This window comes from Mus musculus, chromosome 10 (genome assembly GCF_000001635.26).
Source record: "Mus musculus strain C57BL/6J chromosome 10, GRCm38.p6 C57BL/6J".
Lineage (NCBI taxonomy): Eukaryota > Metazoa > Chordata > Mammalia > Rodentia > Muridae > Mus > Mus musculus.
In genome coordinates this window covers 82,746,140-82,764,544 of record NC_000076.6, presented here as the reverse complement: position 1 = coordinate 82,764,544, position 18,405 = coordinate 82,746,140, and the positions used below count along the sequence as shown (strand labels likewise).

General features: G+C 46.2%; 2 protein-coding genes across 9 annotated transcripts in view; one reads left to right on the top strand and one right to left on the bottom strand.

Annotated features, from left to right (window-relative positions):
- Hcfc2 (host cell factor C2) overlaps positions 1 to 18,405 on the bottom strand; it is a 96,859-nt gene that overhangs the window by 31,321 nt on the left and 47,133 nt on the right. The window contains exon 15 of one of the 5 annotated variants that reach the window (XM_030245242.1): positions 6,283 to 6,410. The exons of 1 other annotated variant lie outside the window; for it this stretch is intronic. In XM_030245242.1, coding sequence (XP_030101102.1) covers positions 6,298 to 6,410 — 113 coding nt within the window. In that variant the 3' untranslated portion in view covers positions 6,283 to 6,297. Of the gene's footprint in view, positions 1 to 6,282; positions 6,411 to 7,872; positions 8,409 to 9,547; positions 9,642 to 15,543; positions 17,059 to 18,405 lie in introns of those variants that run through there. 3 more of the 5 variants (XM_011243545.3, XM_030245243.1, XM_011243544.3) reach the window with 3 other exon arrangements.
- Positions 394 to 15,845, top strand: Nfyb (nuclear transcription factor-Y beta). 4 transcript variants are annotated; one of them, NM_010914.2, is made up of 8 exons: positions 404 to 541; positions 2,632 to 2,712; positions 7,750 to 7,843; positions 9,450 to 9,580; positions 11,941 to 12,138; positions 13,080 to 13,161; positions 13,728 to 13,807; positions 14,098 to 15,845. In NM_010914.2, exons 2-8 carry the CDS (start codon positions 2,707 to 2,709, stop codon positions 14,128 to 14,130), a joined length of 624 nt encoding a protein of 207 aa, NP_035044.1. In that variant the 5' UTR covers positions 404 to 541; positions 2,632 to 2,706; the 3' UTR covers positions 14,131 to 15,845. The 4 variants fall into 4 exon arrangements, with proteins under 4 accessions (XP_011241682.1, NP_035044.1, XP_011241681.1 ...); XM_011243379.3 differs by lacking the exon at positions 404 to 541 and adding an exon at positions 721 to 1,086 and having other exon boundaries at positions 14,098 to 15,844; XM_011243380.3 differs by lacking the exon at positions 9,450 to 9,580 and having other exon boundaries at positions 394 to 541; positions 14,098 to 15,844.

The following is an 18,405-nucleotide window of genomic DNA, read 5'->3' as shown; positions in this document are numbered from 1 at the left end:
TGTGCTAAAATGAAAAACTAACATCTTTGTTCACTGTGACTTGAGAGGGAACGCTGTGTGCCTGAGGTGGCTTGGAGGGATACCTAGAAAACATTAGGTGCCTAAAGCATTCTGGAAAGTAGCTCAGGTGTAGATCCCCTCCGGGGCTGAACTCAGGCGGGCGAGACGCTGGTTAGTGGGGAAGGAGGAGCTGGAAGGAGAAAGAAGCCAGAGCAAGCCTTTCCGCGTGGAGCTCTGGATGAGAACGCCGGCCTCTCGGACGCCCTGAAGAGCGAACATCCAGAGCCCGCCCGCGCGCTTTTACGGACCGCGCGCCTTGCTCAGAGGCTCCGGGGCGGGGCCGGGGGCGGACCGGGGCGTGGCCTCGGGCGCGGGCGTCGCGGAGGGAGGGTGTCACGTAGAGGGAAGCGGCCCGCGGCGGAGGGAGGGGAGGCCGAGTCCTGGAAGTGGAGCTCCGCGCTGGGACTGGTTCCTTCGCAGCCATTTTCTGTCCAACCAAACAGCCGATTGGAGACGGGAGCCAACCAGGGCTGCATTGGAGGTTTGTGTCTCGCTTCGGCCAATGATCGCTCCTAAACCGACTCCACTTTAGCTCGAATGAAATGTCCGTCTCCTCCCGGCGCCGTCCCCGCCGCCAACGCCGCGGCGGTCGGGGGCACTCGCAGTCCGCAGTCTTCGGGCGGGCCGGGCCTCCGGGCGAGGCCGCTGTGCTTCGGGCCGGGCCGGGCCGGGCCGGGCGCGGGGCGGCGGGCGCTTTGTGCGCGGGGCCGCGAGCCGCGGTCGGGCTGGGCCGGGCGGCTGCGGGGCTCTCGCGGCGGCAGCCCCGGGCCGGCTCCATTTTGTCCGGGGAGCCGGCGGGCGGGGAACGCTGCGCCCCGGAGCGGCCGCTTTGTCTCCCGCATCCCGCCGGCGGCGGGCGTTGGGCACGGGCGGCGGGGGGATGCGCTCCGCGGGGCCGCCCGGGCACCTGCGAGCCGAGGCGGCGGGTCCCTGCGAGGAACGAGCGGCCTGGCGGGCCCCCGGCCCGCTCCGCGCCTACAGCATGCAGCCATCTGGCGCCTGGCTCGCCCCGGACTTGCCCCGAAGGTGGGAAGGGAGCCTTGGAGGTTGCACGGAGGTTTCAGTCACCCGTGCTGGGGGGGCGGGAGGGTCTGCGAGAACAAAGAATTTACGGAGCACCCGCAGATCCTTTCATGCCTAAAGTCTAGAAGAGGGCTGTTTGATGTAGACAAGGTTAGGTAGCAGACGACCTTTAAAAAAAATGGCATCCCGCTAATCTTCACAGACCCTAGTTTTTGTAGATGGTGCCACAAATCACCCGAGTGGCTTCAGCTCTCAGTAAGGAAACTAATCGGTAACAGAAAGTGATGGCTCAACTGGTCAGTAGTAGTGGCATTAATAAATAGGAGCTTTATGGATGAGATACTGAGAGTTTAACCAGAATTCCTTTAAAGGCAAATGATTCCTCCTCTGCACTGCTCTTTGTAGCTTAATTTAAGGATTCTATCGATGCAAAGCTGTGGTTGTCGATGCCAAAGAAAGGAGGTTGGAGGAAGGGAATCTGCTTTTCTTGGATACAGATTTGCATTTCTTCAAACACCAAGCAGATGTATGCATTCCCTTGAGCTATTACACAGATTATAACCTGCCCTGAAGAAAATGCTTTCCATATGAAGAGAGATATTCTTAATGGATTAAGTCTAAGTATATACTTAGCAACTATTTGGGTTGGTAAGGCTCTCCCCCGGTTCCCACTCTAAGCAAGATGCATACACATACCCAACCTTCAGTGTTTGAGTGTTCAAACACACCTTTTAAAGCTACAGGAACATTCTGGATCTAGAAAAGGGGCATATATGGGAAGGCAATATAGATTACTTGTAAGATTATAGCAATGTCAGGTAGTCTTTGCTGGCTGATTTTTAAAATTCAACAGCCCTGTTTTTTCCCTACTACACTTCATGCTTCGATGCGAGTCATGAACATGGAAAGGATGTTTGATTTGCACCTTTCCTCCCATTTATTTGTTTCCTTTCGGAAAAAAAAAGGGGGGGGGGAACCAACAAATAAGGTCCCAGTACTGTAATTGCTTACAGTGAGACCGAAGCGCTGTCTTGATGCAATTTCACTTCACACTGATAAAGGCCCCGTGGACTTGTTTGTTTGTTTGGTGTGCCCTCTTGCAAGGCTGTGTGTGTCTTTTCCAGCAGGACGTAAGATAATTTCAGTGCATTTTAGTCTGACATGTTTGTTTCCTTTTTCAGTTTAAAAATGTGTACATCTCCGAAACACTTTAAAAAAACAAATCCATCCTTAAAAATTCAAGTTTATGAGTAGGGCATTTCTATCCTTGGTGTGAATATTTTATGAAACTTAGATGTGTTGAGTTTTCAGTCTCTTGCATAACATATAATCTGATCCCTTATTTGGAGTATTGTGATGAATATTGACTAGTAAAGCAAATTCAGGGCTAGGTTAGAAAGCCATTTCCCCCCTCCCTGTAGAATTAACTTTTCACCCTCCATTGATTAAGTATAGCAGGTAAGATGACCTGTGTCCCCCTTAATTTTAAGAAAGCCTATAGTCTATATACTTTTACTATTAATAGATGTTTGTATGTTTGTCTTTTAGGTTAAAATTATACAAGGATCCACCACCTTTTTGACAGGTATTTGAGAATACCACTGATACACAATACAGTATTTCATGACAGTAAGTATGTTTTATTTAATCATTTTGGTTAATTTTGTATGAAATGTATTGGAGAAGGCAGTGTAGTGATTCTTAAGTTTAGGCAGACTACCTGTGCTAAGTCCCTTTGCCTCTTGTCAGCAACTGGCACATGCTCTCCGATTCCTGTGGGCCCCGTCAGTGCCAGAGAGACCGTCTGTCTGGTAAAGAACTTGCCCGCCTGTCTGTGGGCTGTCTGCTCAACTGGCAGGGTATTACTGAAAGTGAATGTGGTATGTGCCAAGTGGAACAGGCTGAGTTTCCCTGCACACGCTGCTAAGAGGAGGGGTGTGGTGGTTGACCTAGGAATGCCAGGAGGGATCCTCCTGGCCTGAACAGGGTCTAAACACGGTGGGATATGGCTAGGTCAAGGGTGTCACCCAAAGCAAAAGCCTGGACACCCCAGTGAGTCACAGGCTTGGAGGTGGGGATCAGCACTTTTTCCAGGTGGGGATTTCACAGGAAAATGCTGTGCTGACCTCCCACCTGGCCGGTCTTTGTTTTCTGGATCTGGCTCTGCTATGGTATCTGTGACCTCAGGCAGGGTACAGTTCCTATGAGTCACCGTTGCTTCACTCTTCAAATGAGAGGCCTGTGTTTATTTGGTGGTCCTCCAGGTGTACTCTAGTACTAAGGATTTTGTGAGGTTGCAAAGGGAACCTCCTTGTAAAGCTGTGAAGAGGTGGTTTGGATTGGATGCAGGAGATCTTGTGGAAGCATTTTTGGTGAGTTAGTCTTGACAGGGCTAGGAGGTGGTCCAGTGGGACGGAACAGGATGGGCAGATCCAGGTGGAGACCGGAAAACAGTGTTGGCATAGTTAGATCAGATGAGCAGACGTGGTGCTCTATTAGAGTTTCTTAGAGTTCATTAATGGATGCTTGCATGGCAGGGGATCGGTGATTGTAAATTGACTGTTTCTGAAAGCAGAGGTAACATTTAATGAGTTCACCAGAAGGGGAGGAATAAAGAGAAAGCCTTGGATTGAAACTGACAGTTAGGGATAGAGTAAGACTATAGCTCTGGAGGTCTGGGGAGAAGGGAAGTGAGACAGGTGGTATCAGTACTACCACGGTCCCGTCAGGTTGGCAGGGCTGCTGGCGGCCCTCAGAGCGGCTTCATTGGCATTCGGAGGTTAGAAGCATGCACTAGGGAGTTTAAATGGGAATGGGAAGCTGTGTGAGAACCATGCATTGCAGCGAGGAGAGAGGCAGACAGGATGGGGGGGGGGGGGCTTCCACAACCCCAAGAGCACAACGAGTGCTGTGTGTGTAAGGAGCCGGCACGTGTAAGCGGGAATAAGGGAGTGGGCGGGGCTGAACTTCAGAGATGAGGATCCCTGATGCTGTTTTCTTACTCCCAGAAGATAAAGAATAAAGAGCAGGTAGGAGGATAGGCTGTATATGAGAGCAAAGGTCTTTGTGCCTGGAAAGGAGATTTGAAAAGACAGTAATGACAGTAATGGCAGTTGATGCTTTTGTGCTGGAGGTGATGGGCGTGAGGCAGAGTCAGAGGATGACTTGTGGAACTGGGTTCTCTTTTCATTGTGGGTTCATGGGATCGAACTTCGGTTGTTAGGCGTGGGGGCAAACAAGCTTACCTGCTGAGCTATCTCGCAGGCCCATAGCTGTTTCTTAAGCTGCTGCATAGGGCCATGAGCCTCTCCTGAGGGATTTAGAAGTGCTCAGAAAATCGGCATAGTAAAGAAGACAGTGTTGCTCTACCTGTCCATCTACTGTATTCACAGGGGATCAGTATGGGCTAATATTGCTGCTTTTAAAATCAGAGTAAGATGCATCATCGCATCACAGTTAAAGAACAGTACGCATCATCAGCTCAGCTAGATAGCATAGTCACCGAACCTAATGTAATGAGGTGACCTCGGAACTTCAATTCCCTAGGCCTACTAAGTGCCTCCTCGGATGCACACAGTGGTAATTTGTGGTAACTGGTGTAACTGGGGTTGGGGATCATCTTACCCCACTTCCTGCCACTGCAACAGGGCCACACCCCCTTCTGCCTTCTGGCTCTCTCCCTCCCTCTGTTTTCTGTGCTCTTTTCACTAAGAATCCCCCTTGGTGGCTCTTGTCCATAAGATAATTGCTTAGCTTATCAACCAACAGTGTTTCCTATTTCTTCTGTCTGAAACGTTTTCTTGCTCCTCGCCAACCCCTTTTTACCTCAGTTTAAATGGCATCTTCTTTGTTTATTTTTTCAAGATAGGATTTTTCTATAGTCCTGGCTATCCTGGAATTTGTTGTAGACCAGGCTGGCCTCAAAATCAGAGATCTGCCTGTCTCTGTCTCCTGAATGCTGGGATTAAAGGCGTGTACCACCACTGCTGGCTAAATACCATCTTTTAATGGACCTTTTCTGGGCCTCCTCAGAGTAGTCTAGTGAAGCCCTTTTGAAATAAGGTACTAGCAAAACCTCTATGTTTTTCTTCGTACTTGGCAGTATTAGCAATTAGTTGGCTGATTGTCATTGTTTATATAAACATTTAACAACTAATATTATATATGTGTGTGTATATTATAGGTAGATATAGATATATACATAATGCTAAACCTGGAGTATTCCCGTTATAGCGTGCTCAGTATTTACAGATGTCTCCTGATCCACACACCAGCCCTGTGAGCTAAAGGCTTCCGCTCATCCACCTTGCTCAAGTCCACATAGACTGCTCTGCACTCCTCACTTGTCCCTAGATTGTGTAATATTGTTTTCTTTGTAGGATGAGGACAGAGCCCTTATCTGTGTTACTGTTAGATGACCACACAAAACATGGGCCAATAAACACTGACTAGTTGGTGAAATACTTGTTGGCTGACTTTCATCTGCACTCTCTTTCATAAAATGTCATAGGAAACAAACCCTCAGACCTAGAACAGGTTTTCTCTCAGTTCCTCCCATGGAGCAGTCACTAGCACATGAGAGACACAGTCATCACACACTAAGAGAGGCTGTCAGCTGAAGGAGTGTTGCTGCTGCTGTTGGCTTCAGACAAGTGAACGCTAAATGTTTGGGGAGTTCAGAACACGATAAATCAAGAATTCCAGCAGGGAAGGGAATATTGGAATTAAAGTCTGAATGGGATTTAATGGCAGAAAGAGTGAAGGAACAGAAGGTGTGAGTTGAGTTAAGCAGAAGACACGGCTTTAGAAGGAAGAGGCCAGCCAGTGCCTGCAGTAACTGCCTGCCAAGTGCCGTCTTCACAGCTCTGCCACTAATTCTGACAGCTGTGAAATAGTATTATCTGCGTGCTTAGAAGGCTAGTGTGGGCAATCCACACGATAACCACCAATCAGCAGACAGCACGGTGGCAGCAGTCAGCTCTCTTCTTTAGCATCTTTGGTTGTGTTTATGAATCAGTTCATCTCTGGAGCCACCTAGCTCCTTGAACAGACTCCTGCTTGGGAACTTTAAGACTAGTATCCCGTGGACATCCACTAAGCCAAGAATTTCTGCCGTCAGACCTCGCCAGTCAGGACTCGTTTCCAAGTCTTTTGGGTTCCGAGACAAAGCTTTTGGTTGTGTTCCTGTGAAGCAGTGGAAGTTCAGTTCCTCTCCTAGAGCATCTCCACGGCCAGCAGGCCGTCGCTGTCTCCGTGGAGGGCCTTGGTGGTCAGAGAAGTAGCATCTTCTGTTGGCGTGATGGCTGACGTTCCTGTGCATTGGTGTTCTGCGGGAGGGAGGGCGGGCAGGGCAGAGAAACGAGTGGGTGGGTCAGAGACCCTGCATCTCCATAGACTGTTTCAGGCTCCAGGCTCCTTAAGGCTGCTGTGAATGAAGTGTATCTGTCTGCAGCTGAATTACATGTTTTCAAAGCTACCAGATGCATGGAAGATATGCCATGTTGGAGACGCGGAAACTAGCCTGGTGTGTAGTATTGGAGCAAACCCTCAGGGTGGAAACTACTCTATTAGGAGTGAAGGCTGCAGTTACAGTCCACCTGCTTAACTGCCATGGAGGTGATGCAGCCTTGAGTTCTCCATGCACACAGCCAGTCCCTCCTGGTCTACTGTTTGCACAGCAGAAAGCCTTTGGGTCCGCTTGTGGTGACATGAAATAGGGTCTGTTCAGGGCCAGTGGTTACTTCCCCCCACCCCGATTGTTCGTGTTTCTCTTAGCCCTAAAGAGACTGAAAACAAAAACAGAAAACCAGTCAGGGCTGCAGAGATAATTTAGTTGATTCAGTCTCCAGAACCCATATGAAAAGGCCAGCGGTGAAGGTTTGCGCAGCCTGGGGTGGGGTTGGAGACGAGCCAAGCCTAATTGGCTAGTTCCAGGTCAATGAGAGACTGTCTCGTAAAACAAGGTGTCTGGCCCCCGAGGAGCAACACTGAAGTTGACCTCAGACCTCCACAAGCAGAAATAGTCACTGTAGGGCTCCTTCTTGTCTGTGGTTGTGCTTGTTACTATCTGTATTCAGGCCTCTTAGATACTTCCTTTTCTTTAAAGAATCGGAACGTGTGAGGAGCCGGGGCAAGAGAAAGTACTTGTATTAGACTCAGGCACTGGCCTCATTCAAACACCGGTGGGAAGCTTGGCATGGGGCGTGGGCATGGGCAAGAGGCTGCCCCTCAGTCAGACCCCACGGGGGCGGGGAAGGGGGACGCACAGCAGGAGCAAATGTGACTCTTAAGTCTTTAGGCCTCAGGCTTCACAGGACAGCTGAGGGGACGGGCTGGCCCACTTCCTGGGTTTGTTAGCTCACTGTGACTTACATTGTCAGGAAAAAGTGTCTGACAGGTTAAGGTTGACTGTATGGATTTGAGGGTTGCGTAGTTGAAAGGGAAAAGGTATCTACTGTGGGTTCCTTTTCTTTTGTTCCTCTTGAATTTATACTTACTACGCGTGGAATATGGACAGGAATGCTGAATAGTTAGCAAGTTATTGAAACATTTCCCAAGTAAAGAATGTTTTGAGTAAGGTCAACTGAAAACTATAATTGTTGCATCTGGGCCGGTGAGTGCAGGGCCTTGCTTTCTGAAGTGCACTGAAAGTCTTTGTCTCTCTAGATGGACGGCGACAGCTCCACCACAGATGCCTCCCAGCTAGGGATTTCTGCAGACTACATCGGAGGAAGTCATTATGTGATCCAGCCCCATGATGGTAAGGCCACAGCTAGAGCCACACCCACGTCAGTGCCCTCACGTGCCTCGGTTCACTGGAATCTAAATGAGCCTGCGCTAGTGGAGCAGGCCTATAATCCCCTGCTGTTTGGCAGGCTAAGGCGGAAGGGTTACAAGTTCAGGACTGGCTTAACCAAGTTTGTGAGACCCTTTATCAAAATAAGAAGTAAAGGCCAGATGTGTTGGTGCACAGTTTTAATCTCAGAACTCAGGAGGCAGAGGCAGGCAGATCTCTGAGCGTAATGCTAGCCTGGCCTACAGAGCTAGTTTCAGACCAGGCAGGGCTTCATAGAGAAAGGAGTGGGGAAGAGGGAGGAAGAGAGATGAGAGAAAGGAGAGACGGATGGACCAGTTCGGAATAGAGCACAGTGCTCTAGACTGAATGCAAGGCCCTTGGTCAATCCAGGTCCTTCTGAAGCAAACATGTTAGAAGAGACGCTGCCATCTCTACTCACTCCATGGAGTCTTCAGAAGACTGCTGAGTTCTAGAAAGAGCTCTGCTATAGAAGTGTGCTTTAAGAAAATTCAAACTGATCACTGACTCCCTGCAAAAAGTAATTAAGAGGAATTCTTAGATTAATATGCTAGAAATAATTTGCTTTTGTGCCATTTGTAAATTTAAACATTAATATTTATTTTTAGGAGCTGTGAAGGGATTTGTGTTAGTAGATTCTATATTATCATTATCCAATTGGGTTAGTAATCAAGTCTATACAATTTAATATAAACTTTATATGAACAAGTTTATATAAATGCTAGGAGTTTTATACTTTAGAAACTTTACATATACATGCTTATATACACTTGCTTTGGATACACATAAACCTTATCTATTGACATGTAAGGAGCGTAGGTTACTGACTGAGTTTTATAGCTAAGTTAGGCACTGAATGAGCCCTGCCTCTGTCTCTAATGGGAACTGAGCCCAAGACCTCTTGCATGGCGGCCAAACACTCCACACTAAGCTGCATCCCCATCTGCTCTGTAGAGCCACGTCCCAGTCACACAAAGCAAGAAACGAGAAGTGAAAAGAACTGTCAAACCATTCAGAGAACCAGCAAAGGGTACTAGCCGAGGTGTCTTGCATGAAGCGGGGGGCACTTTGGAAGGTGCTACAGGGATCGGAGCAGACCTTTCTGAAGAATGGGTGGTGGGATTTTCCATGACAGTGAACACAGACTGCTAGGCACTGGGTATGAGATTAGTGGGTCAGTTGTAGCCCCGAGGAAATGTGCAAAGAACAGTTATGCTGTCTAAGGAGCATTGGGCAATGAGCCACATGGCTCCTGCTTTAGACCATTGCAGGGAGTCTTTTCAAGGGTGAAGCAAAATTATGAAAAGCTTTGTAAACTATTATTTTTACTTATGTGTGTGTCCCTGGGTGAGCTATGTGCCCCGTGTGTGTGCAGTTGCCTGTGGAGGCAGAGGGCGTCAGATCCCTTGGAACTGGAATTACAGGCGGTTGTGAGCTGCCTGATGTGGGTGCTGGAAACCGAACCCGGGTCCTCTGCAAGAGCAGTAAGTGCTCTTAACCGCTGAGCCATCTCTCCAGCCCCTAAACCTAATTCTTAAAAAACTTTCTTTAGATACTGAGGACAGCATGAATGATCATGAAGATACAAATGGTTCAAAAGAAAGTTTCAGAGAACAAGATATTTATCTTCCAATTGCAAATGTGGCTAGGATAATGAAAAATGCCATACCTCAAACAGGAAAGGTAATGTAGAGGAGACTTTGTCTGGCTTTTCTTTTGCAGCGGGAGGGAAGGGGAATGGAAACTGTAAGACACATGTATGCATAGTTCAATCAGTAGCTAGCTATTGATTTCAGTCCCAGCCTCTCAGCACAGCAAATATTTGTTTCTGACTGTTTGGCTACTGCCCAGTGTCCCATCTTATAGAGTCTTCTCATCCCATCCCCCACATGCCTCATAATCTAGAATGTCAGCCATCATAGTGGCATTGGAAACAGCTTTCTACATTTTTATACAAATAGATATATCATGCACTTCCACAGACACACAGTAGCTTTGTCTTAGAATGCCTTTCGCAAAACATTTCCTCAGCCAGGTGTGGTGACACTTTTAATTCCAGCATTTGGGATGCTGAGGCAGAAGGATTGCCAGGAGTTCAAGGGCTACATAGGTTCCATACCAGCCTTGGCTACATAGTGAGACCTTGTGTCATAAAACAGACAAACCTCAGCACTGATCTTAACACTTGATCGGAGGTAGATCTGTGCTTTCTGTGTTGCCTTATTTTCTCAACTGCTTCTTCTTCATGGACTATATACCTTTCCCATCACCTTTATAAATGTTTTGAAAGTGAAGCTTACAGTAAATATACTTTTGACATGTTGTTACTCACACCCAGTTGTGATCTAAAAACTTTCCTCCTTAGGTTTCAGGGCCGAGGAATTATTCCAGACTTGTTCATGCCTGCCCTGTCTTTTACCCAAACCCCGGCCATTTGAGGCCACCAAGCAGCTGAAATGTGGCTGGTCTAAAGAGACATGCCGTAACTTACACCCCCCCCCCCCCAGCATTAGAGGCCTGGAGTGAGGAGGGCAGGGAAGCACCTCCTGTTAAATTGATTCCATGTTTCAGCTCTAACAACTTGATATATATGGGCTAGAAAAAAATACTAACAATGTGGCTTCTAGGAAATACAGAATTATACACTTGGCTTGCTTTCCATTGCTTTCCATCAGTGTATAGTGTATCTCTCATGTACTCTTCCCACATGTAAAATGGATATGTGCACCTCCCACAGAACATGTGGAAAGGCTAAGGGACAACATACAGGATTCGGTTCTCACCTTCTATCATTTGGGCCCTGGGGATCAAACTTGGTGGTCAAGTTTGGTAGCAAGCACCTTCACCCACTGAACCATCTTGCCAGGGCCCAGTGACTAATTTTTCAGGAAGGCATTTGAGTGTCAGTGCTGTTGTAAGTGGCTCTAGAATTGTTTGATTGATCTATTCGGTTTTCATTATTAGATCCCAGAACTTTATCTGATTGTGTATGTTTGAGACAGGGTCTTATTTAGTGTAGCTCTGGCTGGCCTGGAATGTGCTATGTAGCCCAGGCTGGCCTCTGCCTGCTTCTGCCTCCCAATGATGAAAGGCATTTACTACCATGCCTAGCTGACCACACAACTTGACGAGAAGATTTATCCATAATGATGTGGCGACTGCGTGCTGTTTTAGGCAACGCTCACAGCCCATACGGGACATGTTCTCGCCTCAATAGTTAAAAACCAAACAAGATTTACTCCTTTCTAAATCTTCTGTGAATTTACTGTTTAGGGGGTTCTTTTGTTAGTTTTTTTTTTAAAACATTTTAAAACATCATTTTATATATGTATATGAGTGTTTTGTCTGCATGTATGTCTGTGTACCAAAATGCATGCCTGGTGCCCGAGGAGGCTGGAATCCGATTCCCTGGAACTGGAGTTACTGATGGTTCTGGGCCACCATGTGGGTGCTTGGAATTGAACCTTGTCCTCTTAACCACTGAGCCAACTCCTGCCCATTTTTGTTTGTTTACATCCTTATTATAGAAGTGCTTGGTTAAAGGAGTACTTCCCTGAGCCTGAGCCCAGTATGTGCTCAGTGCAGGCGCACTTGGGTTGACCTTCCTGCCTGTCTGGCTTTCATCTGTATGGGATGGTAGACCAACTGCTCAGTGTGGTGGCTCTTAACCATCTGCTCTGTTTGCTGTGAAGAAGTTCCCTCACTTTTATGTACATGCTTGTTCTGTTGATTCTGACTCTGAGTTGGCTGTGACCAACATATATTAATATTTAAGGGATAAAGTTAATGTGGCTCAGTTGGTAAAGTGCTCGCCTAACATACACAAAGCCCTGGGCTTTAAAATAAAGACCCAGCACTTGAGAGGTGGAGGCAGGAAGATCAAAAGTTCAGGTCATCCTTGGCTACATAGAGGAGCGCCTAGCCTGGGAGAGCTGAGACCCTGACAGTAATGGGTGTGCTCTGTGTGGCTCTTTGTTTTTGCAGCTGTTAAGAAAGTAATACTTACATTTCCTACAAATTTACTTAAGGCTTCTTTTCTTCAGATCGCAAAAGATGCCAAAGAATGTGTTCAGGAATGTGTGAGTGAATTTATAAGCTTCATCACGTCGGAAGCAAGCGAAAGGTGTCATCAGGAGAAGCGGAAGACAATCAATGGGGAGGATATTCTGTTTGCCATGTCCACTCTAGGCTTTGACAGCTACGTGGAGCCTCTGAAACTGTACCTTCAGAAGTTCAGAGAGGTAGGTGACACTTACGGTTTACAATATGTCACTTACAATGCTTTGCGGCAGGTAACATTTCCGGTAGTAGTTAATGTGTTAAATGAGAGCATTTAAATACCGAGCCTTTATTGCTTCCTTAGATTATTACAGACTGGAGCAGCTGGGTGGTGATTAAAGGGATTCTGAGTTTGGGGCCTGAACTCCTTGCCCATGGGCAGTTTTAAAGAGTTTCCACTTCGGTGTCTCCCATGTTAAGGACACGTAGAGCACACTGTGTGTGGCTTGTTGGAAAGTCTGTAAGCATTTGTCCGTGCTGCTGTTAACTTAGGAGACTGCTTCAGTGTGAGACTTCTTAGACCAGAAGGAGGTGATGTGACCCTACCTGTGTGTGTGTGCGTGTGCGTGTGTGTGTGTGCGCGCGTGTATGCGTGCACTTGTATACAAATTACACATGACTCTTGTCTGTCTGTCCACTTGCACCTTATTTTTTGAGACAGGGTCTCTCATGGAGTCAGAAGCGCACCAATTGGCTAGGCTGGCTGGCTAGAGAGCCCAGAGACCCTTTTGTCTGCCTCCTTTGCACTGGCTACAAATGTGTACACCATCTTTTAAATGGATTGCTAAGAATCTAAACTCAGTCCTCATGCTTGCTGTGTTAGAACCCCTGTAATGGGTGTTTTTATAAATCCACAATCCTCTCTGAAATACTTTCCACAATACCACAGACCAGAGAGCAGGCGGGACTTCAGAGGTCTCCTGTTCAAACTCACTTTTATTTGGGAATTTTAAACTCTAAGCTTGAAGCTTCCCACTATATCCCATGTGGTTGTCATTCCAGAAAGTATTTATAAAATATTATAAAGGTTTCTAAGAGAAGCTTTCAATTTTGGACATTACATGAGCATTCTCATTTAGAAATAGTTTGATATGAATGCTTGTTTTGTTTCTTTATTCCCTAGGCCATGAAAGGAGAGAAGGGTATCGGGGGAGCAGTCTCCGCCACAGATGGACTAAGCGAAGAGCTCACGGAAGAGGCATTCAGTAAGTAGGCACTCGGTGCTGCTGGGCAGCGGTGCCCGGCGGGCAGTGGTACCCGCTGGGCAGTGCGGAGCCATTTGTCTGTTTTAAAGGACCACTAAAAGTTCATGCCCTTGTGTTTGAGGTCAATGAGTGATACTTGGAGGTTTTAACTGGGAAGACACTGACCTGTCATTAATAGGCATGAGTCATTTCCATAGCTTCTAGTTTGGGGTGAAGATTCCTGAGACAGGATCCTGAGAGCTGGAGCTTATAACCTAACATTTTAGGCATATATGTTAACACAAGAAACCCAGCCTACAAGACCCATGCTGCTCTCCTGCGGTGCTCCAGCCACACCCTGGGGTGAGGCCAGGTCTACGCATGACTCTAACCCTGTTGCTAAGTGCACCGTAGAGGTCTGAGACAGCGACCAGGCAGGACTTCTCGGAAACGTGACATTTATGGTTATATATGGGAGAATATTCTGCTTATATGGGAGAAGTGTAATGGGGCATTAATGGCATTAAACTAAGGATAAGGTCAAGTAAGATTATTTCCCCCTGACTTTTTTCCTCTCCTTCCTTTAGCTAACCAGTTACCAGCTGGCTTAATAACTGCAGATGGTCAACAGCAAAACGTTATGGTTTACACAACGTCTTACCAACAGGTATGGTGGGTGCCGCCTCTGCATTTCAAAGACAGAGTCGATTCACTGACTATTTTAATCACCCATACTCTCAGTTCATTATTAAGATTTTCTCAAAATGTGCATTACTTCCAGAATTCCTTACCGATTAAGACATTTCACAAGTGTTTGCTACATCTGCGTAAGGAGAACTAAAGTAGCTCTGACCAGGGTGGCCTGGCCGGCTGGGGTGGGGGCAGTTCCCTGCTGTGGCCTGTTTGGTGTTGTCTGACATAAAAAAAAAAATCTTAATTTATATTTTCCAATCTTAGATTTCTGGTGTCCAGCAAATTCAGTTTTCATGATCGGAAGGACGGACGGAACCGGGCTTGTGTGGAGAGAGTCTGATGGAGTCTGAAGCAGAGGCATGGGCGGAAGTGAGGGTGAAGCTGCCTCCTTGTACCATAAGTAGCTGTAATGTAGCTTCCTGATGCTTGACTAATTGAGGTGTTAATTCTGACTTGAGAATCTTTTTCATGAATGATTTTAAAAGAAAAAAAAATTGGATTTTAAAGGTATTAAAATATTTTTGTTTTGTACGAGAGTTTGTTGCTCTGTATGACGCCTGTATGCATTGTATATTGCAATTTATTACTGTCAGAGATTTGTAGACAGTTTCTTATTTTCATATTGAATCATGTTATTTTGTAATTCAAGTAAGCAGCTGGGTTAATTCATAATGTTTACCCTTTAATAAAATATAAGGGTAGAGTTCATTTTGAATGAAAGTTGCCTTTATTATAAATTTGAGTTTGTCTTGGCTATATACTATCTTGCATGGTAACTTAGCTAGATGTTTTAGCATTTATTTATTGAAAACTTTTTTTGTTTTGTTTTGGTAAAACAGTCATAGCATAAGCAACTTCGTTTTTTAAAAAATTTTAATTGAAAATTAAGTTGGATGCAGAAGCAAGTCTTGTCTGGCCTATTAAACTTGGTGCCCTTCACTGTCTGTGGCTGTTCAGGCAGCTTCAGTTACTATCACGCCTGTTAGCATTCATTTCCCTTTGTGGAAATGGTCCCTCTCTTCAAGTGTTACAGTCTCCTTCACGAAGAGGGACTTTTCAGTCCATTGATAGTCATTTTACCTTCACAAAAAGGTCGGGTTCCTGTTAGACCGTGGGAACTGAGCAGTGGGCATGGTTCTGTGCAGATGCTGCAGGAGAGAGTGGACAAGCAGGGGAGCAGTGACCACTAGGAATCACGTGGCACGGGAGCCTTCTGGTTTGCTGTCACGCTATCTGCAGTAAACTAACATTAGGTGATGTAGCTTGGTACAGCTTAGTGGTGTGTACTTGGGTTCCTTTTTTAAAGTGAAGATTTCTATTTTCTCATCTTTTTTTTTTCTTTTTAGTAATAATTACTTTGAATTTTTGTGTATGTGCTGTGGTAGTTCTAGCTCTATCAAAAATGGCTTATTGTATAGTCTGTCCAGAAGGAAATTTTGGGTACTCCAGTGGACAAAAGATAGCAGTTTCCTAGGTCCAGGCTGAACAGTAATGGCCACTTGGCCAGGAGTTTTGTGGAACACGCGGCTGGCTATTTGGAGATTAAATAGCATCCTCTTCCTCCAACTCCCTTTTCAGTAATAACCTTTCTGTAGAAAATGCACATAGGAAAGAACGGGAGATGATGGTGAGGCAGGATCCAACAGTCATCCTGCTGTGCTGAAATAACAATGTTAATATTTTGATAAATTCATTTGTCCTTTTACTTTGCTAAATATGTATATTTTTATAAAAGTGGGCTCGTGTTGTACACACTGTTTTGTAACTGGTTTTTCACTTATTATATTGTGAACATCTCCCCAGTCACGCATGGTCTTCTGCATCGTTTTTACTGGGTTTTTATTCTGTTGTATGATTGAATCATGATTATTTAATCGCCTATTGCAAATTTTGACCTTTTTCATCTCTTCTTAGTTATAAACAGCCCTTCATTGAATCTTGTGTACATCGTAACTTTTCTTGAAATAAATTCTTAGAACTGCTGGGTTGCCAGATACACAGCAGGAAGGTTTTTGCGCCTTGCGTGTGGGTTCACTTTGGAATGTGTCCTACCCAGGTGTCATCCCTACCTCACTTATATCACTTATACAGTGTGAAGCCTTGGGCACCAGACCATTCTCTACAGCTACCTAAAGACTGAGTTAAAAATCAAGATAAAGAGATTGCTGACCATTTATACATTTAAAGCACACATCAAAACAGGATTTTGAACCTCATGGCCAATAATACTTTTTAGGGCAAAAGCAAGTGGCCTCTGGGTGATGTCTCCACATTCTTCACACAGGGAAGAGAACAGGCATTCTGCATGTGCCCGATACAGGGTTGGCTTCATGTCTGTCCTGGGTTCTGTCTTGATTTCCATCTTTAATAAGTTTGTTAGTCTAAAATAATTTCAGAGTGGGGTTTTAAGTCAGGAGTAGTTCTCAGGACCTAAAGGACCCTGACTTTGGTATTGAGTCCACTGGTGTGGGCGCCATATTTGCTTCTCAGTTCCCCTTCTTGAAAACACGCCCATTGCCTTGGTGAGCTAAAGAAACCCAGTTACCTTTACTGTTGTAACTGGATTACTTAGGGGTCCACCTCAGGCTTCCATAGGAAAGCCATGCGATAGAAGAAACAGAAAGCTGGCAAGATGGCTCAGTGGGTAAGGGTGCTTGCTGCAAGGCCGACTCTAGTTCAGCTCTCACAACCTCCACAGAGAAAGAAAAGAAAACTTGTACAGGGTGTCTTCTGACTTAACCTATGCTGTGGCACACACAACTATCATTTTCGAGATGTTAAGTATGTATGTATATACACCGTTCTCTCTTAGAAGAAGCTGACTAGATGAAACATGCCTCGAGTTACTCAGTGAAATTAGGCGAAACAGAGTTGCTGAGACCCCTAGTTGTTCCCGAGGGTTTCTGGATGGTGTGGTACCAATAACTATTGTCCTGAGACTTTGGGGAGCGGAAGCAAGAGCAACACAGTTCAAGGGCAACCCCCACCTCTAGGTCATCTCACATTTTAGTCTGTAAGTCTGCAGAGTCACAGCTGCGGGTGACGGATGCTGCAATGTTCTCTGGCTCCCTCGTTCAGACGGCATCCTCAGCACTGCACACAGGATGGACGGTGTGCACATGGCTCCCGAGCACACTCCTTGACTCCTTTGTCCCTTTAGGTGTAGGTCAGGTATTCCTCACTGGCAGTGCAGGTCTGGATTGGTTTTTGCCCCTGCTTCCTGCACTTAATCCAAGAGTGCAGATAATGAAAGGTAGTTCCGATCCCTGACTGCTGAGTACTTACAGGTTTCCTGGGGCCAGCAGGATGACTCAGCAGGTATATGCCACCAAGCCTGGGGACCCACAGGATGAGGGAAGAGGGCAGGCTTCTGGAGCTTTGTCTTCTGACTCCTCTCACAGCCACACAAACGTAATAAACAAGCTTCTAGGCAAGGCATACAGGAGCTAATGTCAAGAAGCTCATGCATAGCAGCATAACAGCGTGGGGGCATGAGGCTGACGGCCCAGCACTGTGATGCTGATGCAGGAAGGCTGCCTGGCCCAGGACTTGGAGGACAGCTTGGCAAGAAAGTAAGATGCTTGCTCAACACAAAAATGCAAGGGGCAGCCGGGTGTGGTGGCACACGCCTTTAATCCCAGCATTTGAGAGACAGAGGCAGGTGGATTTCTGAGTTAGAGGCCAGCCTGGTCTACAGAGTGAGTTCCAGGACAGCCAGGGCTACACAGAGAAAGAAACCCTGTCTACCAAAGAAACCACTAGCTACCAAGCCTGTGTACCTGTTTTTAAAAAATGCAAACTGAGTTCACCAATATATTAAAACACACATACCATGACTAAGATGAGTTTATACTAAAAATCAAAGGTTAGTTTACTATTTCAGGACAGTCCTGTACTGATGCAGAGAGCAGCAGTCAGTCAAACTCAACAACTACTCATTATAAACACCAGCATCTATGGCAGAAGGGGTTTTCTCAGTCAGTATAGGTGAGGTGTAAAGACTTTCCAACAGTGGACTGCTAAATGTATCTTCTTAACCCAGCACTGAGGGCTGAGACAGAGCTTCCGGTTCCGGGAGTTCCTGTCCAAAGGCAGAGGACACTGGAGGGTGACTTAAGAGTACACTCTGGCTACCCCGTGAGCATATAACACAAATTGTATAATATAAATAATGGTGCATCTTCTTTGAGGTGGCCCATGCGCATCTGTGCTCCCCAATGTTGTACTGCAGGACCTACCCAGTGCTGTAGTAAGATAAGGGCCGCAACAAAACAGCCATAATGGGCAGAAGAAAATAAGTGCCAATGCATGAGAGGCAGGAGGATTTCTGTGAGTTTGAGGCCAGTGTGATCTTCATAGTGAGTTTCAGGACCATCAAACCTACATAGTGAGTGAGACCTTACCTCAAAAACCCAACCAAACAAAACAAAAGCTCAAAGGCAGCTAGATAGGTTAGTGCTGGAAAGAACTTGGGATGCTTGCTAGATCTAAGACTTTTCACAGTCTCCAATGACTAGAATAGGAAGTATAAAAGTATGAAACTCTAGTCAGGTATGCACTCAGGAGGCAGGT

Bases quoted from the DNA above. Each gene is read 5' to 3' on its own strand.
- Nfyb (NM_010914.2), top strand. The intron at 9,581-11,940 runs GTAATGTAGAGG...TCTTTTCTTCAG, and splicing joins CCATACCTCAAACAGGAAAG to ATCGCAAAAGATGCCAAAGA. The intron at 13,808-14,097 runs GTATGGTGGGTG...TTCCAATCTTAG, and splicing joins ACACAACGTCTTACCAACAG to ATTTCTGGTGTCCAGCAAAT.